Raw genomic sequence first — 26977 nt, forward strand, 5'->3', positions numbered from 1 at the left:
TGCATATGTTAGAAAACAAAGAAAGGACCCGCATCAATGACCTATGCCTCTACCTTAAGAAACTACAAAAAGAAGAGTAATTAAACACAAAGTAAGCACACAAAAGGAAGTAAGAAAGATCAGAGTGGCGATCGTTCAGAGAGAAAACAGCAAAACATTACAGGAGGTCAGTGAAACCAAGAGCTGGTTGTCTGAGAAGACCAATAAAATTAATAAGCTTCTAAACAGATAAAAAAATGAGAAAACACAAATCACAAGTAACAGAAATAAAAGAGGTGACATCGCAACAAAGTCAACTAAGAATAAAAGTACAAAAAAGGAAAATTATGAGCAACTTATTGTCTACAAATCTGATTATTTAGATGAAATGGGTAGACTCCTTGAAAGATACAAACTACCAAGTTCACTCCCTGGCTTACAGCCCAGTTCTCCTCTGTCTCCTACAAGAAGAAATAGATAACCTGAGTAGCCCTATATACATTAGTAAAGAATTGGGATATGTAGTTAAAACCTACCCACAAATAAAATGCCAGGCTCATAAGACTTCACTGGTAAATTCTACTAAACACTTAAGTGATAAATAATATTAATTCTATGAAAATTTTTCCAGGAAGTTGAAGAGGAGGAAATAATTCCCGAAAGATACATATAAGAAAAGAAAACTATGGATCAATGTCCCTCCTGAACATAGATGCAAAAAATCTAAACACAATTTTAGTAAATTAAAACAGCATGTAGCCCTGGCTGGTTTGCTCAGTGGTTAGAGCGTCGGCCTGAGGACCAATGAGTTGGGGGTTCAATTCTGGTCAAGGGCACGTACCTCAGTTGTGATTCGTCCCCAGGCCTGGTCAGGTTGTGCGGGAGGCAGCCAGTCAATTTGGCTCTATCACATCGATGTTTCTGTCTGCCTCTCTCTGTGTACCTCCCACTCTATCTAATGATAAATAAAAAAATATGCTCAGGTGAGGAATAAAAAAAAAACCAGTATGTAAAGAGACAACACATCAGCCCTGGCCAGTGTGGCTCTGTTGGTTGGAGCATCATCCCATACACCTAAAGGTCAGGGGTTCAGTTCTTGGTTAGGGCACATACCTAGGTTTCAGGTTCGATCCCTGGTCAGGGCATGTGTGGGAGGCAGCTGATCAATGTTTCTCTCTCACGTTGATATTTCTCTCTCTCAAAATCAATAAACATGTCCTTAAGTGAGGATTAAAAATTATATATATATACACACACACATATATACACACACACATATATACACATATACACATATATATACAATATTATATATATATAATGACACATCAAACTAAAGTATGGTTCCTCCCACTTACATTTTAACATGCAAAAATCAATCTATATAATTCACAATATTAACAAACTACAAAAGAAAAACCATATGATCACCTCAATAGATACTACAGTTTTTGACAAAATTCAATATCCATTACTGATTTTATTTTATTTCATTATTATTATTTTTTATCTTCACCCGAGGACATTTTTCCATTTTTGTTCAGACAGAATGGGAGGCAGAGATGGAGGAAGAGAGAGAGAGAGAAACATCGATGTGAGAGGGACACATCGAGTGGCTGCCTCCCGCACGACCCCAATGAGGGCCGGAGACCATCGCAACCGAGGTACGGAATTGAACCCACGACTCATTGGTCCACGGGCAGACACTCTAACCTCTGAGCCAAACCGGCCAGGACTCCATTACTGATTTTAAAACACTCTCAGCAAACTAGGAATATAAGCAGGTTTCTCCAACCTGATGCAAAGCATCGAGATTGGAAATAAATAAATAAAATTGTCTTTATTAATAGATGACATGATTCTTCATATAGAAAATCTAATGAGAGCCATAAAAATCTACCAAATTAAAAAGTAAGCTTAGCACACTTACAGGACACACACTAATATGCAACAAAATCTATCTAAATAGTATCAATGTACAAACAGAAACTCAAATGTGAAAAACTATACGATTAACTCTTACAATTCAATAATAAAAAGATAACCCAATTTAAAAGATAAAATAATAAATAAAAGAGAACCCATGGCTGCCTGGGACGGGGTGGGGTGGGTATCCTAGAACCAGGAGTGGAGGCGGGGGCAGGGGTGTGGTCCTCAACATGCCCAACACCCAGAGAGAGGAGCCACAGTACTTTTAGGAAATGAAGGGCTGACACACAAGAGCCGTGGTGGAAATGAGCAGCTGGGCAAAGATCTCACTTTAGCTCTACGGAAACCATGGGAGGACAATTCCCTTGAGCTGGAGTCTTACCCACTTGGCTACCTGGAGTCTCCCAGGCAAGCACCTAGCCCGTGGGTGACAGAAGCAGCAATGCCAGGCACGCAGGAGTGATGGAGAGCACTTGCTCCTGCACACCTCCCCGTCCGAGGGCTATGTAGGCAGCAGGATTCTGGCCACCACCTCCTCCCGGGAGCTCAGCAGGAAGTCAGGGGCTGGTCACCCTCAGATGCCAGGACACACCACGGAGGGCCAGGTCCTCCACCTCCTAACCAACATCAGGGTCTCCCGTGCTTAGGGAAGTGACACTGTTGTCACCAGGATGCAAGTCACCCCAGAGCCGCTGGCACCAACCTCGGAGCCCCACAGTCACAGTGGGTCCTCTCTTAGGATTCAGGACTCTCCTCACCTTTGAGCTGCAGTCTCAGAGGCTGTTATTTTCTATTCTGCCTCCGAAGCATCTGGAGCCGGCCTGCCCTTCCCTGCTGACAGCTGTGTGGGAGGGAGCCCTCTGCGCTGCACCCCAGGGGCACATCATCCTTGATCACCATGTCCGAACACACTGTTCGTGAACAGCCATCGGATGACATTCATTTCCCTGACCAAGTGGGGATGTTGATGGAAATGAGGTGAGGAAGAGCTCGGGCAGACCAGGGCGGCCTGTGGTGGTGTTTCTGAAGGGGAAGGCCACGCCAAGCCGCAGGGAGGAGGCACTAGTCGGAGCAATGGCGGGGAGAAGGGAGAGCACCGAATGCCAACTTCTGCACAGCTGGCCCCCAGTTCTCTCCAGATCCCCCCTGAAATGGGGGGGCACACATGGAAGTTTTACTAAGGCATTCATTCTCCCTAATACAAATCGTATCCCTTCTTAGAAGCAAGTCTAAACAAACCCTATTTCTCGTAACAGGTTTTCACTAGTTGATGTGAAATGAAGGGGAAAAAAAGTATGGCTAATTTGTTATAATCATTGTTATATTTAATTAGCTTTGCCTGGAATTTCTCCCTCCCTTTTTACTTTCTGTGTGATTGTTTCTTGTGAACTGCATAAAGCTAGATTGTTCATTTTCTTAAAAAACCAACTTGAGACGCTCCCTCATGCATACTGTGTATTCTTAGAAAATGTCTTATAAATTTCTGTCTGTTTCCTTATCCGTGTAAAATACTATAAAGGGTTTCTAGCCATCCATTGCTCTCAGAGATCCTAAATGCAATCAAATTAGAACACCCAAAGCACTTTTGATTTTTGTTTGCTAATAACCCTACACAACTCTTTCCTCAGCCCCATTCAATTTTAAACGGCTGGTTTTAACACAAGCAAAAAGCTTTTTCCACTGAAGAGTCGCAATAAATTTCTTAACGACCATTATTTAAAAATCCAAGGAACAATGTTCCTTCACTCAGCAGCGGTTCTCAACCTGTGGGTCAGGATCCCTCTGGGGGTCGAACGACCCTTTCATAGGGGTCACCTAAGACATAACAGTAGTAAAATTAGTTATGAGGTAGCAATAAAAATAATTTTATGGTTGGTGGTCACCACAACATGAGGAACTGTATTACAGGGTTGTGGCATTAGGAAGGTTGAGAACCACTGCTTTAGAGTTTAATATCCTGGTGCCTTCTATTTTAAAAACCTGTTCCTGGAGTACTATGCAGCTGTAAGAAAGAAAGATCTTATCTTTTGAGAGGACATGGAGGGACCTGGAAAGTATTATCCTAAGTGAAACAAGCCAAGCAGAAAAAGACAAATACCACATGATCTCACTTATTTGTGGAATATAATGAACATAACAGTCTGACGAATAGGGTAGACCGAGAAACATGAAGTAGGGTACAGACTGACAACCCTCAGAAGAGGGGATGGTGGGGGGAGGGAAGAGATAAACCACAGAACTTATATGCATGTACGCATAACCAATGGACACGGACAACAAAGCTGGGGTTGGGCGGGGGTGATGGGTAGGAGGGTGTCAATGGGGTAAAAAAGGAGAAACATCTGTAACAAAAATAAAAAATAAAAAAAAAACATATAATATTCATTATACAAAAAAAAAGATTAGATATGGACGATGGTTGCACAATATTGAAAAGAACTAAAACCCACTGAAGTGTGTCTTTTAAAATTGTGAATTTTATATTATGTGAATTTTATCTCAATTTTTAAGTTATTGTATAGTTCCTACTAAAAACAATGGGAATTTTAAGCTCTGGGGTGCCATAATAAATACAACTGTAGTATGTTTTATTGGGAAGTGACCAAGTTCTCCAGAATGGGTCTCTCCTAAACACAGACACGCATACACACAAACCCCAAACGTCTTTTCTTTCCTACTATTTCCTTTCTTTCAATTGTGAAAGTAGACAGTTTAAACAAAAAATAACAAAAAGAACTTTCACATAGAAAAGGTTCTGTGGTTAGTGCTTGTTCCAACTGTCCGTGATCAGTTTAGTCTGACAACCTCATGGTCATCTGTCTATTCCTTTCCCCAGACACTAGCTAAATTTTAAGTTGGAGTCATGCATCAACTGGTTTCTCTAAAGCAATTAGGATTGAAAATGACTTAAGATTTTTAACATCATCCCTGCTGGACATGTAAGGTTAGCCACCAGTAGAGTCTAATTCATTTTCCTGTTTCATGAATGTGAGCCAATGAGAATTTTTCTCAGCTCTTCTCTTACCATCACTAAATTCAAGATGATCCCTAAGAAGGGGCTATGCTCTTTTAAATGTCTTTTTTCCTGATTATTAAATATGGTGTATTCAGTTTAAAGATGATCCTGGCCCTGGCCAGTTTGGCTCAGCGGTTAGAGCGTCGGCCTGCGGTCCGGAGAGACCCGGGTTCGGTTCCCGCTAAGAGCACGTACTTCGGTTGCAGTTTGTCCCCGGCCCTGGTCGGTTGTGCGGGTGGCAGCCACTCGATGTGTCCCTTCACGTCAATGTTTCTCACTCTCTCTCCCTTCCTCTCTCTCTCTCCCACTCTATCTGTACAACAACAACAAAAAAAAGATCCTGAATTTAATATTATTTTAGTCATTTCCTTATCATTAAATCCTGAAAAGTTCACAACGTTCTGATTTTAGAAAGGTATCCTTATACAGAAATGTTTGAGGAACTGCTTAGGGGGGATGGCTTTTCTAAACTCCTTTCTGTGTGTGTGTGTGTGTGTGTGTGTGTGTGTGTGTGTGTGTGACACACATAGGTAGCACCCTCAGAGATGCCCTCACAGACACTGATAGATGGATACATCCTACATACACACACAGACACATAGATCCGTATATAGGTGGGCATCCAAAAAAAAACAAAAAACCTGCTCATATATTTTATTAAGAGATTATGTTCCAACAATTCCATTTCTGTGAACTTAACCTAAGGATTATGTTAGGTCTTATTATGTAAAACTGGACAGAAATTGAAAGTGACAAATATCCAAGAACAGCATGATTGCGCTCTTGTGGTACACGATCCAGATGGATCGGTGATGCGGTCATTAACGAGTACTGTGAAAGTACTAGTGATGAATGATGAAAGCACACTGCGCATTTAGTGTGGAGTTGGTCCTGGCAAAGCCATATGAAATTCTGACTTGTGCAGGTTGTCTGACACCTATTTGCATGAGTTGACTTCCACGAGCATTTTATTGTTTGTATTTTGGACCAAAGGAGTCAGGTACATGCACAGGTTCCTGGGGATGGGGACACAGAGGACATGGAGAGAATATGGTTACTAACATTACCACCTTGGACCGACCTTCAAGCTCCCTAGAGTGTACAGGCAAAAACAAAACCCTCCACCGCGCGTCTTCACAGGGCCATGTACCTCCGCTCTGTTGCACTTGTCACAACTGTGATACGTGTGATTATCCGATTCGTGTGTGTCTCCCTTTCTGGTCCACAAGTTCCGTGAGGACAAGGTTTATCTTAGTCTTGCACACTGCTTGACATGGAGTCATGACACTGAGGGAGGCAAGGAAGGGAGGGAGGCAAGGACGGGTGAGGGGGAAGGATGAAAGGGGTAAGGAGAGAGGGGGAGAAGTCCATTTTTATGAGGGACACTGTGGGTCCAGGTGACAGCACACTATCCGTCTGGGAAGTCAGTCTCACTGTTCATACAAGGAGCACTGTAAGCCAGACAGTGAAACCAGCTGAAGGTGCGGACGCCCAGGCACCTGGAGGTCGGTCCCTCGGGGCTACATCCGGAGCCGGCGGCCCAGGCAAGGCGGAATTATCCGGCAGGACAGCAGTGGTGTGTGTGACAGATCACTGGCCAGGGTGGCAGAGCCCGGCAGGGTCTGTCAGGAAAGCAGCAACATAATTCCAGCAAGGACTTATTCCTGTATTCTCAATAGTCTGAGGCCGGGGGTACCGGACACACCAGGACCTGTTTGTAGACTCAGGTGGTTATCGCTAAAGACATGTGAAAACACCCCAAGACTAAAACCAAACACAAGTTATCAAAATGGTAATGAACTTAATGGCTGTGACATTTCCCCCTCTAAATTCATAATTAAATGCACATAACAGGAAAAATGTGTCTCATTTAGAAAAGTATTATTTTCTTCTATCAGATGCTGAGATCTTCTCATCTACTGTTTCTGCCTTCTCCCCGGTTCTAAGAACTCGAGGGCCGTGTTCACCCACAGCAGTTTCAGTGTAGTGGTCTAGACAGCTGCTTTCTCCTCGTTCTGCAGGGCCAAGGGCCACAGGAAAAACAAAATCCTCTACTCACAATCTTGTCTACCTCTGTTGACATGAATCTTTACAAGTTCATTTTCTTCTTTTAAGATAGAGTGGGAGGAAGAGAAACATCAATGTGAGACACATTGACCAGCTTCCCCCTGCACAACTCTGACCAGGGCCAGGGACCGAGCTGTAACTGAGGTTCGTGTCCTTGACCAGAATCGAACCTGCGACTCTGGTCTGCAGGCTGAAACCCTAATCAGCCAGGGCACAAGTTCGTTTTTAAATGCACACCACCCTTCCTATATTACCCACATTGTCTTGTGCGTGTGAATTCCTTTTTCAACAAGACCAGGGATTTTGGGTTTTGTTTTTTTGTTAATCCTCACCTGAGGATATTTTTCCATTTATCTTCAAATAGAGTGGGAAGGAGGGAGGGAGGGAGAGAAAGAAACATTGATGTGACAGAGACAGAGTGATTGGTTGCCTCCCGGACGACCCTGACCAGGGCTGGGGATGAACCACAACCGAGGTATGTGCTCTTGGCCAGAATGGAACCCAAGACTCTTTGGTTCGCGGGCCAACACTCTAACCAGCTGAGCCAACCAGCCAGGGCTAGACCAGGGATTCTCCACGAGGGGCATAAAGAAGAGAGAAGGGATTAGGTGAAAGGATGACCCCGCTGGTGTGGCTCAGTGGCCTGGGCATCGTCCCATGGACGGAGAAGTCCTGGTTCGATTCCAGTCAGGGCACATGTTTGGGTTGTGAGCTCCATCCCCAGTAGGAGGCAGCCAATCAATATTCCTCTCTCTCCCCAAAATAATTAAAAACACATTTTAAAAAAGATGAAAGGATGCCCCGGCCGGTTTTGCTCAGCGGTTAGAGCATCGGCCTGCGGTCCTGAGAGACCCAGGTTCGGTTCCCGCTAAGGGCATGTACCTCGGTTGCAGTTTGACCCCGGCCCTGGTTGATCGTGCAGGTGGAAGCCACTCGATGTGTCCCTTCACATCGATGTTTCTCTCTCTCTCTGTTCCTCTCTCTCCCTCCCACTCTACCTGAACAAAAAATGGAAAAATGTCCTCGGGTGAGGATTGAAAAAAAAAAAAAGATGAAAGGATGGCTCACACCTCAGAACCACCTTCCTAAACGACACAGGGCAGCTTACCTGTGCCCTCTCAGACCATGAGCGGCACGGTCATCGTGAGGTGATATACCCACGGTAGCTGTTACACCCCGGAGGGGAGTTAGGAGGCAATGAGAATTAATAACTAGTGATAAAGATCATATTTTCACTAAAAGGTGAAGTTTGGAATCAGAAGCTTGTCAGTATCAATCCTGGATCTAACAATTACCTTAAATTCCTTATTCTCAAATAAATCTTTAGGCCTTACTTTCCAAGTAGACGCAGGAGTTCCTTCACAGTGTGGGGTTTCTCAACCTCGGCACCAATGACATTTCGAACTAGATCATTCGTTTAAAAAACTTTTTTATTATAGTTGATATTTAATATTATTTTACATTAGCTTCAGATATACAGCATACTGGTTAGACAATTATATAACTTACAAAGTAATCCCCCTGATAATCCAAGTACCAACCTGGCACCATACGTAGTTATTACAATATTATTGACTATATTCCCTATGCTGTACTTTACATCCCTGTGACCATTTTGTAACTGCCAATTTGTACTTCTTAATCCCGTCACCCTTTTTCTTGTTAATCCTCACCCGAGGATATTTTTCCACTGATTTTTAGATAGAGCGAAAGGAGGGAAAGAGAAAGAGAAACACAGATGGGAGAGAGATGCATCGATAGGTTCCTTCCTGCACAACCCCAACTGGGGCCAGGGGTCGAACCTGCAACCCAGGTATGTGCCCTTGACTGGGAATCAAACCCTCAACCCTTTGGTCCGAGGGCCGATGCTCTAACTGCTGAGCCAAGCCGGCCAGGACTCCCTTCACCTTTTCCATCTAGCTCCCCTCCCCCCCGCCCCCCCGGCAACCATCAGTTTGTCCTCTGCATCTATGAGTATGTTTGTTTTGTTTGTTCTTTTATTTAGTTATTTAGATACCACATAAGTGAAATCATATGGTATTTGTCTTTCTCTGTCTGGCTTATTTAACTTAGCATAACACTCTCAAGGTCCATCCATGTTGTTGCAAATGGTAAGATTTCATTCTTTTCTTATGGCTGAGTAATATTCCATTGTATATATGCACCACAACTTTTTAATAAACTGCCTAATTCTTTACTGTGGGGTGTTATGCGCTAAGATGTGGGTCCCCCCAACACCACTCATATGAAGTCCTAACCCACAGCACCTCAGATGTGAATGTGTTTGAACACAGGGTCTTTAAAGTGGTAACTGGGAGAAAGTGAGGCCATGTGGATGGGCCCTGATCCAGTGTGACTGGTGTCCCTATAAAAGGAGATCAGGGCGCAGATGTGAGAACAGAGAGGACACAGTGAGAGGGTGGCCGACCGCAAGCCAAGGGGAGAGCTCTCAGAAGAAACCAGCCCTACCGACGACGTGACCTTGGACTGCTACCCTCCACAACTGTGAGGGGGAAATGTCTCGTTTAAGCCACGCAGCCTGTGGCACTTTGTTGGGGCAGCCCAGCAAACACTTCGTTGGGGTCGTACCCACTGATACCTGTGGAACTCTCCCAGCTGGGGTGGTGACAGCCAAAATGTCTCCATGATATTGCCAAATGTCCCCCAAGGAGCAAAATCTTCCTGCCCTCCCCACCGAGAACCAGTGTTTCGGATGGCCTCTGTCACAGCAGCATTGCCTGTGCTCAGCACGGTGACTGCTACTTAACTAGGTAGATAATCAAATATTACCTGAATGAATTCATTTGCCTGGCTCCCTGTTTTGGGTCTTGCTCCCTTGCAAACTCCTTTTGCTGCAATCATAGTAGTAATTACTTCCAGTTTAATTTATAGCGGACTGTGTACTTCTAAATGAAACAAGCAGTCTTCATTTTAGCATCATTTCTGGAAACTCAAGACGTAAACATCACATCGATGTTAAACCCTGCGTTGACACTGCTCACTCACTGCCCCCCAGACCCTCTGACACATTCAGTGGGTGCTGCTGCTTTGAGTTTCCCTGATGCACCACCCACGGTGTTAGATGACATGACTATGACAGATTCTTATATAACCATTTGAAACTCAGGGAATTCATAAAGAAAACAAATGGCCATTTAAGTGTTAAAGTGCTTAACTATAAGACTCCACACATTGCCCAGAAACCCGAGAGCGGACCAAAATGCCAAAGTGCAAGCAGACACTCTCTGGAAAGCAGAAGTCACAAACATCCTGGCACATTCATAAATTCACTGTCTTAACATCGCTGCATTTGCGATCGTTATTGGAAAGCTGATGTGTTTGGGATGGGTGGTGGCAGGGTGAAGACTGGCTCTGAAATGCCAAAGAGAGGCATGAGGAACTCTGGGAGGAACTGGGGCTGGTGCACATTTCACACAGAAATCATTGCTGACCAACCCTTCAGATAATTTGTAGCTTATACTCAACCATTCACAAGATACTGTTTCAAGCACATGATTTTAAATTGATACAGAGTCTATTCATTTACAAAATCTATTTATTGCAGCATTCTTTTTTTGTTGTTGTTAATCCTCACCCAACGACACTTTTTCCACTGATTTTTAGAGTGGGAGGGAGGGAGAGAAATACTGATGTGAGAGAGACACATCAATTGATTGCTTCCCACTAGCACACCAACTGGGGCCGGGGATCAAAAGTGCAACCCAGGTATGAGCCCTTAACTGAGAATTGAACCCATGACCCTTTAGTGCACGAGCCAACTCTCTAACCATTGAGCAACACTGGCTAGGGTACAAAGTTCTTTTTTAGGGGATTCAAAGTATTATCTGCTTTACCGAAGTGAAAAGACTAACAATAATCATTTTCCATTGCCATCTCTGAAGACTATGCCCAATGTTTTTAATTTACTGTTTGTGACTTTACATTACAATACTAACATCTAAGTAACAAGTGACTACTTTAAACTTGGGCAGCAGCCATCACTAGCTATATGACAGGCATGTTGGCATTCAGGCTCACACGCGCACACTGCACACACGCACACACACGGAGGAGGTGACACACACCAAGGATGTGAGCTACGCCATACTGCTCTTCTAAAAGAGAGGACTTCACTCCTCCACTGCTCCTGTGGTAAGAGGCTGAAAACCCTTTCTGACGTTGGTTTCTCCATGGAAGAGAAGGAGGACAGCTTAAGGACACTCTAAAATTTAAACAAAATCAAACAAAAAACCTTTGTGAGAAAGTCTGTGTACTGTACAAAGCTGGTAGACACACGAAGTCAGTATTTTCAGAGAGATTTCCTAGAGGCAGAAGGTAACTGACCAAATGAGGATGTTTTGTTACTTTTTTCCCAAAGGCAGAAAAGAATGAAAAGTCAGTTTAAAATAATATTTAGAATTGAACACCCTTATTTGGGCATTTATGAGTATGAAATCTATACGGCAACTAGAAGGACTGCACTCGGATCGCTGCACTGGAAAGGGCCCCAAAGCCCACGCTAATTCCTATTCCGCTTATTTCTCGGCTCCGGCTCAGCACTTGCTGGTCTTGTGCGGCGGTTCTGTCTTGGACTTATGTCTGTGTCTTGAAGATCGTTTCTGAAAACAGTAAACAAGAATTAGCACAGAAAGGAACGGTCATTATTATTCCGCAGCAGTTTCTAGTTCACAAGTGCTTTCACAGGCATTTTCACATAAACCCCCAAACGGCCCTCCACTCCACTGACAAACCTGTTAAAATCATGTCATCATTATCGTCCTCCTCATCATCACCCCACTTTACAACCAAGAAAACTGATTAGCAAAGATCAGACGTAGTTGAGCCAGGAATTGAACCCCTTTCTTCTGAATCAAAATCTAACAGTTTGATGCTTCTACTTGACATGTAGAAAGCTGGACAACAACAACAACAAAAAACTGCTCCCATCCTAATAACAAGACAAAGCCAGAGAGTCTAAAATAATCACAACTTTTCTTGATCCTATCAGAGAGCTGAGGCTGTAAGGCAAACCAAAAAAACAAATTTCCGAAGAAAGATAAGCCCCTCCAGAGAGATGGGCCGCACGAATTCGTTCACTGTTGGCAGAGCACTGGAGAAGGAGGCGGCTGTCAACATTTCTTTCCTTTTTACTGAATGTGTTGGGGTGACACTGGTTAACAAAATTATACAGGTTTCAGGTACACGATTCTGCAACGCATCATCTGCACACTGCACTGTGTTGTCACCACCCCCCCCCCCCCCCCCCCCCGGTCGAGTCTCCTCCCATCACCTGTATCCGCCCACACCCTCCTCCCCCAGCAAGCCCCCCACCCCCGGCAGCTGGCAGCCTCCGGCAGCCTGCTCTCTGAGTCTGTCACTATGTTGCTGTTGGTCCAGTTTCATGAGCATGACCAGTGACGAAGGCCCTGCCACAGGGGAGTCCACGAGCACTTGCGAGCATTTTCCAGACACTTCCATCAGGTGCTCGGGAGAAAAACAGGGAGCAAGGCAGGAAGACTGAAGAGAGCCCACTTTGGTGGCACAGGTATAAACAGGCGACTGGAGGTGACGGGACAGGTAGGAAGCCTGCCTCTTCCCGGGCCCTGTCTACTAGGAACCAAAGCTTTACACTGCTGAGGGACGAGCAGGCCCAGACCCACGCCTCTGGGGAGGGAGCACAGGTCAAGTCTGCCTGCCTGAGAGGGAAGGACAGGACACTATTTGCAAGAACACAGTCAGAGAGTCATTACTGCTGGGCAAATAGTCGGAACAAAAACCTCTACCTCTGGAGGAGGGGCACAAAACCACCTTGGGCCAATGTCCTTGCACAACATCGACAGGGGGCTGGTGGCGGCAGTCTGACTACTGGGAGGAGGGGACAGTGCTGGGAAAGCCCTATCCATGAGACCAGGCACACAGGGGCTGGCCAAGACAACAGAGAACCTCCATCGCCCGGGCCCAGCACCAAGGAATGAGCAGGAGCAGTGAACAACCAGCGGAGAGGTGCAGACATGGAGAAGAGATGCCCCTCTGGGCTGCTGGCATGCAGAGATGACTGAGAAGTACACGGGAGCAAAATCAGTGAGCAAAACCCTCCGACAATCCTGCACAATAAGCACAAGGCAAAAGCAGCCCATGCTAAGAGGAACTGGATGCCCCCGATGCACTGAAGGTCAAGTTGGTAACAAGAAAACTCTGACCTGGGTCAACTCCCCCCACAATGGCCTGACAGAACAGCATGCCTGTTCCCAGGTGTAAACACCACTGACCTCATTCCCTCTGCTCCTTCACAGTATGTCTAGCATTCAAGCAAAATGTATATGATACACAAACAAACAAACAAACATACAGAATCCATTGTCAAAAAGACAGACAGAATGACCTACATGTTAGAACAGCAAGACCAGGACCTTAAGCAGCTATGATTAGGCTACTAGAAGCTTGCAGGGTGGTTCTGAAAGACGAAGATAATTCCCATCCCTCTCTCCACACCTCTCAGAGTTGAGAGGTTCCCTCCCCAGCTGTCGGCATTGGCCTTTCTTAACCTCCAGAAAAGCAGTGTGTTCTCTTCCATTAGCAATCACTTTACCTTGTGTTTCAATCATCCTCTACTCACATCCAGTCCTTTGACTCAGAAGGGTCAAGTGCAAGAGGAATAAGGGCATTTTTACAAAACTTACAAAGACTCATGTTCCCCACTTTGACCCATCTGGGCCATGGCCAGTGAGCAGTGTACACAGACGCGTGGTCATTAGCCTTTTGATCTAGGGCAGGCGTTGGCAAAGGGCCAGATATTTGGGGTGTTGAGGGCCATGCAGTGCCTGTCGCAACTATTCAGTTCTGCTGCTATAACATAAAAGAAGACACAGACACAGACAAACAAAGGTGTATGGCTGTGTTCCAATAAAACTATTAATAAAAACAGACCAGATTTGGCCCAGGGGCCCTAGTTGGCCAACCATGTCAATCCAACAAGAAAACCCAGGTGGCTAAACCAGAATTAAATTTGATTCTTCTAGGACCCGCCTAAGCTAAGCTGCCAGTTGGAGTGTACCAATCTGGACACGACAGTTGGTTGCTATTATGAGAAAGAAAGAAGCATAATGCTCAGCAATAGTCATGAAGGAATCCTGAGTTTTTTTAAAAGGTCAATATAACCCCAGCACCCTTTTTGTCCCAATCATTCCCCAGAAAGTGACCAAAAGGAGATGATCCCTTTCTGGGGACAGCAGCATTCAGTAACCAAACTGCCTTACTAAGGTGTGTAACCAGGAGGTGAGGGAGTTGATTTTTTCAAAGAGGTCATTCTTTAAAATGACCGGTAATACTAGATGCCTGTTGACTGTAGGGAGGGTAAAGAATAAAAAGTCCATCAAATCCCTTGGCCATCAGCCCTCTGTTGGTAGCAGTCAATCTCTTTGGATAATGGACCTTACTACCGGTATCTACACGAGTGACCCAAATGGTCTGATCAGCACTCTAGGTTAACAGACCCACACTGGGCGGGGGGCTGAATCTGCCAATGGTGACCTTTCTGAACACTCTTATGACCTAATTTAACCATATTCACCTCCTTAAAGACCATGTCTCCAAATACAGTCAGATTTGGGGTTAGAGTTTCAATATAAGAATTTTATGGGAACACATTTCAGTCCATTACAGACTCCATGATTCAGGCATTCAGTTTTGACAAAAGCCTAGTAGCAAACTAACAGCTGTCATTCAAAAGGGGTATACTTGGTAGCTATGCTAGAATGGAGACAAGTCTAAAACCTCATAGAGTGCTTCCCTTCATAGAGGCCCCAATCAGGAACATCATTAGTCATAAATACTTCTAGCTCAAATGGGTCATCAGGGTGTGGGAACTCAAAGGTATTAGCACTTTTCTATGGGTGGCGCGTCCCTATCAGAAAACTGGCACCTATGGATGGGGAATTGTAAGTATATAACATGCCAATTTCTACACACACTCAGATGTAGGAGCATACAGTACACTAAATTAGCCCAAAAGGTCCCACCTACAAGTTTCCCCTTCCCACTGTGAACCCTGCCCAAACCCCATAAAATCAATTCACGTGCTTCCTCACCACATAGGACAGGGTGGGACGGCAAATCGAATACCTATATCCAACAGAACCATGAAAGTCTGAGTCCCTCCCTTCCCAAAGTTCAATAGCAGGCCCAGACTGTGCAGATAGCCTTTCATAGCCCGTAGGAACAGAGACCTCGGCTACACACCAAGCAACAAAGCTAGACTACCCAAAACAATTCTGCAAAAGAAAAATTTACACTGATAACATCCAATGCTGGTGAGGATGGGGAGCAAGAAAAACTCTCACTCACTGCTGGTGGGAATGCAAAATAATGGTGCAGCCACTGTGGAAGGAAGTTTGTTTCTTACAAAACTAAATGTGCTCTTACACGATTCAGCAATTGCACCCCTTGGTGTTTACCTAAATTAATGGAGAATTTATATCCATACATACCCTGCATTTTGTTCATAATTATAATAATATATATATAGCACTTTATTCATAATTGCCAAAACTTGGAAGCAGCCAAGATATCCTTCAATAGGAGAATGGATAAATGAACTGAACTAATTCATACAATGAAATATATATAGCACTAAAACAATGCTGTATTTGGGGCAACCTCAAAAGAATATTACTAAGGGGAAGAAGCCAATCTGAAGAGACTGCATACTGTATAATTCCAACATTCTGAAAAAGGCAAAACTATGGAGACAGGGAGGGGTGAAGAGGCGGAACGCAAAGGATTTTTAGGATAGAGAAACTATTCTATATGATACTATAATAGTGGATACATTATATATTTGCCCAAACCCATAAAATACACAACACAAAGAGTAAACCCTAACATTAACTGAAAAAGAAAAGTCAGAAGCCTCACACCAGCTGATTTCAAGACTTGTTATAAACCTGTAGTAATCAAGACAATGTGTTATTAGTGAAAAGACAGACATTCGGTATCAATGGAATAGAACAGTGATTCCAGAATAGACCCCTACACATGTATTCAGGCAATCTTCGGTCAGGGTACCGAGGCAGAGAGGACATTTCCTTCCATAAACAGTGCCTGAACAACTGGAGACCCGTATGTAGAACAGAAAAAAATGAACCTCAATCCACATCTTGCACCATTTACAAAAATTAACTTCAAATAGGTCACAGACCTAAATGTAAAACCTAAAATTTCTAGAACATAAGAGAAAATCTTTGTGACCTTGGATTAGGTAAACACTTCCTAGGTAGGTCACAAAAAGCACAAACTACAAAAGAAAAAACTGATGTTAGATTTCATTAAAATTAAAAACTGCTCTTAGAAAAATACTATCAAGAAAATAAAAAGACAAGTCACTGAGTGGAAGAAAATATCTGCAAAACACATAGCTGAACTCTCAAATCTCTATAATAAAAAACCTCAATTTACAAAAATGGCAAAAGATTTGAGGAGGCATTTCATCAAAAGACCTAAGGATGGCAAAATATGCACATGAAAGGAAGTTCAACATCACTAATCCTTAAGGAGATGCAAATTAAAATGACAATAAAATACTACTATATATCTATTAGAATGGTTTAAAAAGACAACAATAACCAAGAACTGGCCAGGATATGAAGCAACAGGAACTCTCATTGCTGGTGGAACACAATTTGGCAGTTTCTTATACAATCCTGTGATGAATGCCACTCCTAGGTATTTATCCAAGAGAAATGAAAACTTATGCCCATGCAAGTTCACAACCCCCCAAACCTGGAAACAACCCAAATGACCACCAACTGTTGAGTGGATAAGCAAATTGTGGCACGTTCATACAACAGAATACCAGTCAGCAATAAAGAGGAGCAGACTACTGACCCATGCAGTAACACGGATGACTCACAAAAGCATTATGCTAACAACTGAAGGAAGGTAGACATAAGAGGCTACATTCTCGAATGATTCCATTTATATAACATTCTGGAAAATAAAACACCACAGGGATAAAAAACAAATCCGTGGTTGCCAAGACTGGTTGTGGGAGAAGATTGATTACAAAATGGGCACCAGACAACTTTTCAGTGTGATAAAAATATTCTATGTATTAATTGTAACTGTGGTTACATTACTGTATGTTTATAGAAATTCACGAAACATCTAAAACGGGTGCTTGTCACTATCAAACCTCAATATATCAAACCTGACATAAAAAGAAACATCTATACCATAGTTTTAAGACATAAATATAGCTATTAAGTTTGCATTCTTTTCATCTTAATCTGTACATTTTATATACTTGCCTTTATGAGATAATTAAAATTTAGAACTTTCTCTCCAATCTATTACAATGATAGTTATAAATGGACTTTTTGTTGTTTCTCTACCAAAGTTTGCAAGGACACTTATTTTTCTCTTAAAAGCAGACTGCAATACAAGCTACATTACACATAAGGTGAGTTTATTTGAGGGATGCTTTACTGCAAGTACACAAACACAGCAATAAAATGCAGCATGTTCTGGTCATCCCACCAAGTCAGGATGGACCCCACCCAAAATTTGGTTTGGTTGTTGAGAATAACAGGATGCACACATCAAGAGGTTATGTGTGATACTGTAATTTAAATAAGAAATATGACCCCGTCGGTGTGGCTCAGTGGTTGAGCATCAACACATGCACCAAGAGATTGCTGACTGATTCCCAATCAGGGCACATGCCCAGGTTGTGGGCCAATCCCAGTAGGGGGAGCTGGACATGCAGGAGGCAGCCAACAGGTGTTCTCTCTCACTGATGTTTCCATCTCTCTCTCCCTCTCCTTTCCTCTCTCTCTAAAATCAATTATAAAAAAAAGAATTAAAAGAAAAAGAAATATGTATTTGGTCCCCCCCTTTCTGACACAGAGCTCCTGTGATAAGAGGGATAAAGGTGTCTTTGTATGTTTATGCGGTGATTTTTGGAAAGCAGCTGAGGATGAGGGCTGGGTGCCAGAGAAACCAACCATGTGATCCAAGGGTTAGAACTTTCAGCCCTCTCTCAGGGAGGGAAGGGGAGCTAGACACAGAGTTCAGTCATCAATGGCCAATGATTTAGTCAGTCGGCCTATGGAATGAAGCCTCCACGAAAACCCAAAGGACTGCTCAGAGCTTCTGTGCTAGTCAACATGTGGAGATTTAAGGAGCGGCACACCTGCAGAGAGCATGGAAACTCAGACCCTTCCCACGCCATGCCCCATGCATCTCCTTCATCTGGCTGTTCCTGAGTTGTATGTCGCTTTATGTTTATAATAAACGAGTGATTTGGTAAGTAAAATATTTCACTGAGTGCTGAGCCGCTATAGCAAATTAACTGAACCCAAGGAGGGGGTAGTTGGAGCCTCCAATCTATACCTGGCAGGTCAGAAGCACAGGTGACAATCTAACTCATGATTGGCATATGAGGGGGTGGAGTTAGTCTTGTAGGACTGAGCTCTGAATCTGTGGAATGTAATGCTGTCTCCCCACAGACAGTGTCAAAATTGAGTTGAATTACAGGACATCCAGCTAGTAAATTAGAATTGCTTGCTGGTTTGGAAAAACATCGCCTCCCTTTAAATCAGAACTGATACTAGAATCACAGTCTGAAAAGTTTACTACTCACACAAAGAGGCTTTTCTGAGGAGATCAGGGCAGGCTTCCTAAGTTAGCCTGAAAATGGAAACTGGCTTGGGTTCTTTCCGGTGGTGGATGGGTGGGGTCAGAGTAAGGGTTCCCATGCACAGATAGGGGTTTGTAAGGTTTGCCAAGGCCAAAGTGGGGAGCACCCTGGATTTCCTATCAGCTTGCCCAGAGGGTGAGTTAAGACCTAAAAGCTGTCAGCAGCACTGGCTGGTTTGGTTCAGCAGTTGGAGTGTCGGCCTGCGGACCGGAGAGGCCCAGGTTCGGTTCCCACTTCAGTGGTTCTCAACCTTCCTGATGCCGCGACCCTTTAACACAGTTCCTCAGGTTGTGGTGACCCCCAACCATAAAATTATTTTTGTTGCTACTTCATAACTGTCATTTTGCTACTGTCAGGTCTTAGGCGACCCCTGTGAAAGGGTCGTTCGACCCCCAAAGAGGTCGCAACCCACAGGTTGAGAACCGCTGCCCAAGGGCACGTACCTCTGTTGCAGTTTGTCCCCGGCCCCGGTTGGGGTCATGTGGGTGGTGACCACTCGATGTGTCTCTCTCTCTCTCTTTTCCCCCCTCTCTCCCTCCCGCTCTATCTCAAGATGAATGCAAAAAATGTCCTCGGGTGAGGATAAAAATAAAATAAATAGATAAATAAATAAATAAAGGCTGTCAGCAAACAACAAAATAATGTAATCAGACTCCTTGTCACAGGGTGTAAACTGATGAAGAACCAGTCCAGAGAATTACTTCCTGGTGCTAGTTCACAGCTGTGGCACAGTGGGGAAGCACTAGACTTGTGCTTTTCCATCTCTCTGGCTCAGATTTCTCATAAAACACAGTGAATCAAGTGTCTTCTCTACCATGCAATCACAGGGATTAAATAATAAAATGAAAATGTAAGTACCTACTTAGATGACTAGCACATATTAGGAATTTCAAAGATATTAATTAAATGATATTTGTCTTCTCTAATAGCCAGCAGTAATTTTTGCTCATTTTATTAGTATTTACTTTCTAGAAAATAATGGCACAAAGAAAAGGCAAACACATCAGGCAACATGCAGCCTTCCTTGGGATAAACCTATTTCTGTCTCTAGATAAAGATCTATTCAGAAGGATGGGTCTCTTTGGTTTTGTCATCAAATGATAAACTCTTTGGTTTCTTTCTATTTAAACAGAAGGGAGAATCAATTTGTGCTATGACAGAACTGGTATCCAAAAAGTTCTTCACAGACAAGAGGCATGAACTGAATCTTAGAAGAGGAAAAGTAGGAAGGATAATAAACGTGTCCCTAGATCATTTCCCAGACCCAGGATGGGAAGCCATAGTTTAATGGCAGTGGAGGGATACTGGGTTCAAAAGGAATGGACTGTGAGAGATGGTTAATAAGCAAACAGATTAAATGTAAGATTTTGTGAAGTGAAATAAGTGACTTGAAGACAAAATTGTAACATTTACTGCATATAGTTCTTGGCACAAAACACTCTAAAAAGGAACATGAACAGACTGGAGCCTGCATAACATGCCTGAGTCTTGCAGAGCCAGGGAGCTCTCCAGGTTCCTTTGTCCCAAGGATTCATCCTTCTTTCCACTGAAGGCCAGGCCACTGATGAATAAGATCATTGTCTGCAGGCAAGCCCACAGGCCCATGCTGCGTTTGGTCTGCCTGGCTCTAAAACCACGAAAGGGAGGGGCCAGGCCCACCATCAATAATTTTTTGATGGACTTTAGCTCCTTGTTTCCCATTCCATCATTTTTCTCATCTAATTTTTAAGGGTTACTTGGGGTTTGTTTACACTGTTTAGGGCTCTGTTGTGAGGAACATATATGCTTATAATTACTGTATCTTCTTAATGGATTGATCGTTTTATCATTATAAAATATATTTGTCTTTACTTTTTTTTTTGTCTTAAAGTCTATTTTCTTTGGTATTAATATAGCCATGTCAGCTCTCTTTGGGTTATTGCTGCATGGCATATCTTTTTCTATCTTTTTACTTTCAACTTATTTGTCTTTGAATCTCTTGCAGAAAGCATGCAGTTGAATCATGCTTGTTAAAAAAAAAAATCCATTCTGCCAATCTCTGCCTTTTAATAGAGTGTTTAATCCATTCATACTTAATGTATTTACTGATAAGGCAGGATTTATGAGTGTCACTTGTTATTTGTTTTCTATAGTGCTTATATCAATTTGGGGGGGGGGGTCCTCTATTAACTGCCTTTTTTGGTGTTAAATATTTTCCAGTGTACCACTTTAATTCCCATTGTCATTTCTTTTACTGTATTTTAAATTTTATTTCCTTAGTGGTTTCCCTGAAGAATTAACATTTATAAATAATCTAGTTCAGATTAACACCAACTTAATTTCAATAGTATATAAAAACATTGTTCTTAACTTGCTTTGCTCCTTTGTCCTTTCTTTTTATTGTCATATAAATTATATCTTTATGTATTGTATGGTCATAAACACAGATTTATAATTTTATAATTATTGTTTTGTGTAAAAGTTGTCTTTTACATCTGATACAGCGTGAGGAGAGTTACAATAAAAAATACATCTATAATGTTTTTTGTCTTTACCTATACTTTTATATTATCTTTACTGGTATTCTTTATTTCTCCATGTGGATTCAAGTTACTGTCTACTGTCCTTTCATTTCAGCCTGAAAGGCTCCCTTTAGTATTTCTTATAGGACAGATTTCTTAGTAACCAAGTCTCCATTTTTTTCCTCTGGAAAGGTCTTAATTTCTCCTTCTTCTTTTTTGTTAATCCTCACCTGAGAATATTTTTCCATTGATTTTTAGATAGATTAGAAGGGGTGGGGGTGGGGGGGGGAGAAATACCAACGTGAGAGGGACACATAGATTAGTTGCCTCCAGCATGACCCTGACCAGGGTGGGGAATCAAACCTGCAACCCAAGCAAGAGCCCTTGACCGAGAATTAAACCCATGGCCCTTTGGTCCACAGGCTGACTCCAACTGCTGAGCCAAACTTGCCAGGGCTCTCCTTCATTTTTGAATACAGTTTTCTAGATACAGAATTCTTGGTTGACAGTATTTTTTTCTTTTAGCATTTTGAAATGTCATCCTGCTGCCTCTGGCCAGCACCTATGGTTTCTAATGAGAAATCACCAGACCTCAGGTAAATGATGAGTTGTTTGTCTCATGCTTCTTTCAAAATTTTCTCTGTCTTTGACCGAGTCTATTGAGCATCTTGCATGGGAAGATTAATGTTTTTCATCAACTTTAGGAAGTTTTCAGGTACTATTCCCTTACATATTCTTTCTATTTCTTTCTCTTTCTCCTCTCCTCATGGGACTTCCATTATATAGACAATGGTATGCTTGCTGATGTCCCACAGGTCTGAGGCTGTTCATTACTCTTCATCCTTTTATCTTTCTGTTCTTCAGACTAAATAATTTCAATTGATCTACCTTCAAATTCACTGCTTCTTTTTCCACCTGCTCAAATCAGGTATTGAGCCTCTCAGTGAATTTTTCATTTCAGCTATTATGCTTTTCAACTCCGAAATTTGCTTTTTCCCCACTGATTTCTGTTTTTTTAATCATTATTCTCTATTTGAAAGACATTGTTCTCACAATTCCCTTTAGCTCTTTAGATAAGGTTTCCTTTAGTTCTTTGAACATATTTAAAACAGCTGATTGTCTGTCTAGTAATGCAATGTCTGAGCTTCCTCTGGGCTATTTTTATTGCCCTGACCCCTCCCCCAACCCTGTGTATGTGTCATATAGAATCTCATTTCTTTGTAAGTCTTATAATTTTTTTGTTGTTGAAAACGAGACATTTGTAACAATATACTGTGGCAACTCTAGAAATCAGATTCTCCTACTTCCCTAGGGTTTGTTGATGTTGCTGTTTGCTGCTGTTGTTTAGTGATTTTCTCAAGTAACCCTGTAAATATGCATTTTTGTTGTATGTTGCCACTGAAGTGTCTGCTTGTTCAGCTTAGTGATCAGCTAATGATTGGATATGTTTCCTTAATCACCTGGAACCAATATAACACAGGACCCCTTGCAAAACCAGTCTTTGCCAAGGGCTATGTGTGTATGCCAGGGCAGGCATTAAATACCCGGTTGACAGTTCTGTCCCAGACCATCCAGACACCTCTGGATGAAGAAGCCACAACTGTGGCTGACCGAGAGCTGGTGCCGTGGGAAAGCAATGGGAGCCGGGGGTCAGCGTGCTCTGCAGGACCGGACACTGAAGAAGTGACGCCTCAGGGGCCTGGCCAGTGAGCTCACGGCAACCAAGAGGCAGAACCTCTTCCCCTTACAATGTTTTCCCAGTGCCCTCCAATAATAAAGCTTGACATCAAGAGAGCTGGCCAAAGAATGATATTTAAAGGGCCCAATTCAATTTTCACAGAGCAGGCAAAAAAAATAAATTTGGAGCTGAGAGGCAATAAACTGAAAATTGTTACTGGAGCCCTGAAACTTCATACAGGAAATCCAGTTATCCTGCTGAAAAAACCATATGGAGAGAAGCCATGTGAAGAACAGACTCCCAGACTACATGGAAAAGTAGAGAAGTCCAGATAGCTCAGCAGAACATGGGCCCCAGTCCCCTGCCTGCGGCCTACATGCCACATAAATGACCAGCAGTCTGAGGCCAGCACGGACTGAGGAATCATCAGGAAATAAAATGGTTGTGGTTTAAGCTCCTAAGGTTTAGGGTGATTTGTTACACATGAACAGAAACTGTTTTGGTTATCTATTGCTGCTTGCCAAACCATTCTCAAATTTAAAAGGCAAAAAACAAAACAATCGTGGATTGGGTCGTGATTCTAGATCTGGGCAGGGCTCAGAAGAGACAGCTTAACTGGGTCTGGAGCCTACTTTCAAGAAGGCTCGCCCTGGCCAGTTTGGCTCAGTGGTTAGAATGTTGGCCTGTCGTCCAGAGAGACCTGGGTTCGGTTCCCACTAAGGGCAGGTACCTCGGGTGTAGTCTGTCCCCGGCCCTGGTTGGGTCATGTGGGTGGCAGCCACTTGACATGTCCCTGTAACATCGATGTTTCTCTCTCTCTCTCTCTCCCTTCTACTCTATCTGAACAAAAAATGGGAAAATGTCCTTGGGTGAAGATAAAAATCTTAAAAAAAAAGAAGGCTCACTTACATGACTGGTAATCTGCCCTGGCTGTTGGCTGGGAGCTCAGCGAGGGAAGGGCTGAGCCTTGGTTCTCCTCCATTTGGCCTTATCCCATGCCTAGACTGGGCTTCTCACAGCGGAGGGGCTGGGCGGAGGGGCTGTTTCAGGAAGAAGCGTCCCAATGAGAGTGTTCCAAACGGACAAAAACCACTGTGCAGGCCCTGGCCGGGTAGCTCAGCTGGTTAGAGCATCGTCCTGATATGACAAGGTTGTGGGCTGGATCTCCAGTCAGGGCACATATAAGAAGCAACCAATGAATGCACAAATGAGTGGAACAACAAACTGATGTTTCTCTGTCTGTCTCTCTCTAAAAAAAAAATTAAAAAAAAAAAAAAAGGCCCACTGTGCAAACGCTCATCAAGCTTCTCATCGCATCCCATGGCCAGGCCCAGAATCAGGGAGGGCTTCACGTGTGAACCCGGAGGGATGGTTCATGGGGGAGGTGGGTGGGAGGGCAGCACCGAAGTAACCCTAACCCAGGTGTATTCAGTTATGAAATTCATCCAGCTGTACACCTAACATCTGTCCACTTTAATGTATATATGCTAAACTTCAATCAAGTTATGCCCCCAAAGAAAGGCAGCCAAATTATTAATAGCCCTCCATTAGAAAATACGACAGGCTTATAAGACATGCAAATGACTTCTCATGTTAGGATAAAATGCAGATCATCAACAGAGAAAATAACTCTTCCTTTTCTGATTTTATAAGAATACTAGAGAAAGCAATTTCCTTTTTAAGGCACTATGAGATAAAAAATTTAAAATAAATGGTAATCTTTATCCACTCACAGGTTCTTGGAGCCATGTAAGCCACATCACGAATGCCTGGAACCTAACAGTGAGCTCACACTGCCTGACACGCATGCACTCAGACACGTGCTGAGTGCCCACGTGGGCTACCCAGGCACTGTGTGTGCTGGATGCCAAGGAGTCGAGGTCCAAAGAACATACTCTCTGGAAAGGGAGTCAGGGTTAAGTGCAGAGGGCTGCAGGAGCAAACAGGGCCTTCTGAACGGAGCTGTGAAGGAATGACAAGTCCTAGCTAGAGGAAGAAAGGGGGGAAGGCAATTCGAGCAAAGCAGCAGCCAGTGTGGCAGCACGGAGACAACGCGGCAGACTCTCGGAGGTGACTGAGAGTCAGTAGTTCAGCTTGGCTGCAACGGAATGGCGGGGTGGTTTCATGCATAAGGAATGACATTCCATGAGACAGCTGATAGCCTAGGGCCACAACAGGGGGGGCCTGGATGCTGGGGAGTCCAAGAAGGACTGGTTGATGAGTGGTACAGGAGAAGTGAAATTGCATATATTCTACACTAAACAAAACTTATGACTAGAAACATCTAGAAAAGGGTTAAACGTTTTCTAAAGACTCTGGAGCCAGTGCTTAAAACCAAACTATTAATCACCCATTGGAACAATTTGTCTTTAGAAAAACTTCTGACAAGGATTCAGAGTTATTACACTGGAGTTCCATTTCTAAGCAGAAATATACAGAAACAATTAGTAAACTGGAAATCTTTACCTTGATGTGTGTGAATTATTACTTTCTTAAATCAGAAAGCACAAATATTACTTTGAAAATCAACTAGATAGAATTATAATTTCTCAGGTCAAAAGCACATGCTTACTTTTCGATGATGAGAACTTACTTATGTGCTGCTTCCCAGGCTTCCTCTTCTTCCAGAAGATCTCTTATGATGTCCGAACTGGAACTAAAAAACATACATCACTATTGCCAGACAATAAAAAGACGGTATGGTTCCATTAATATAAAATTCTAGAAAAGGCACACTAATCTAGCGACAGAAAGCAAACCAGCAGACCAGCGGTTACCTGGGAGGCCGGGGGCGGGGGGGGGGGGGTTGGTTACACAGTGGCAACAGGAAATTCTGGGAGTGAGGGGTAGGCTCACCATCTTGATTGTGGGGATGGTTTCTACATCAAAACTCATCCAACTGTGTGCTTTAAATATCTGAGGTTTATTATACAGCAATTTCAATAAAGCTATTTTTTTTTTCATAAAAGAACCTGTATAAGTTAGCAATAATGAAAAACATTACAAAAGCTTAAGTAAATTGCTAAACATAAAACCTGGATTCAAATGAAATACAATCATGGGCCTTTTCTTTTTTTTGTTTTTATCCTCACCCGAGGACATTTTTTTTCTTTGGCATTTATCTTGAGAGAGAGCAGGAGGGAGAGGGGGAGGAAGAGAGAGAGAGAGAAACAGCGATATGAGTGAGAGAGACATATCAAGTAGTTGCCACCCATACGACTCAAACCCAGGGACAAACTGCAACCGCGGTACGTGCCCTTAGCGAACAGAACCCAGGCCTCTCTGGTCCACAGGCCGATGCTCTAACCACTGAGCAAAACTGGCCAGGGCAGTCACGGGCCTTTTCAATTTCCTGTGGCAACCTGAGATCAAATTGTGCTGGGGTTTTTGTTTTGTTTTTAGAGAGAGAGAAACATCAATGCCAGAGAGAACTATCCATCAGTTGCCTCCCATATGTGCCAGGGATCGAACATGCAACCTTAAGTATATGCCCCGACCAGGAATCAAATCCACAACCTTTTGGTGCTCCAACCAACTGAGCCACCTAGCCAGGGCTCAAATTGTGTTTTAAAAATTGCACTCTAGTTATGAGATCCACAGGAGATATTAAGTTTTGAAGTGGCTTTTAGCCCCTCTGTAAGTAAAATAAAGTAAAATTCAACTAATTTGAACTGTGCTAAAAATGGAATTTGTTATCATGCAACCTGGCTTAAAGTACTGTGTATTTCTGGCTTATCTGTTCAGAGTAAAGAAAATTATAGAAGGCATATTTTATTTCCTTGCAAGAAAAAGGGGATTTAAGGTTTTAGCATCTTGCTCTTACCCAAATAGATTCCTACCAAATAAGGTTTTTTTTAAGGACATATGCATCTATATCAAAGAAGCATTTCTTTAGACATCCAGAGTCACAGAATGTCACAGGCACTGTGGGAATAACTCAGAAGTGGTAGTCACTATCCCAAGGTTGAAAGGCTAAAACAAAGGACTCATTCTCAGGTGAGAAAAAAAAAAGGTTTGGAAATGTTAGTGTCAATCCTATTTCTTTTTAAAAAATTTATCTTTATTGTTGAAAGCATTACAGATGTCCCTCCTTCTCCCCCATTCCTTCACTG

General features: G+C 43.0%; 1 protein-coding gene across 3 annotated transcripts in view; it reads right to left on the reverse strand.

Moving 5' to 3' along the window:
* Positions 1-11093: 11093 nt before the first annotated feature.
* RAD18 (RAD18 E3 ubiquitin protein ligase) overlaps positions 11094-26977 on the reverse strand; it is a 112412-nt gene continuing 96528 nt past the window's right edge. Inside the window, exons 13-14 of one of the 3 annotated variants that reach the window (XM_036267266.1) lie at positions 25459-25521; positions 11094-11610 (exon numbers count right to left, since the gene is read on the reverse strand). In XM_036267266.1, the coding sequence (XP_036123159.1) occupies positions 11511-11610; positions 25459-25521 (163 nt within the window). In that variant the 3' untranslated portion in view covers positions 11094-11510. Of the gene's footprint in view, positions 11611-25458; positions 25522-26977 lie in introns of those variants that run through there. The other 2 variants (XM_036267263.1, XM_036267267.1) reach the window with 2 other exon arrangements.

Source organism: Molossus molossus, unplaced genomic scaffold (assembly GCF_014108415.1).
Source record: "Molossus molossus isolate mMolMol1 unplaced genomic scaffold, mMolMol1.p scaffold_m16_p_18, whole genome shotgun sequence".
NCBI classification, from domain to species: domain Eukaryota; kingdom Metazoa; phylum Chordata; class Mammalia; order Chiroptera; family Molossidae; genus Molossus; species Molossus molossus.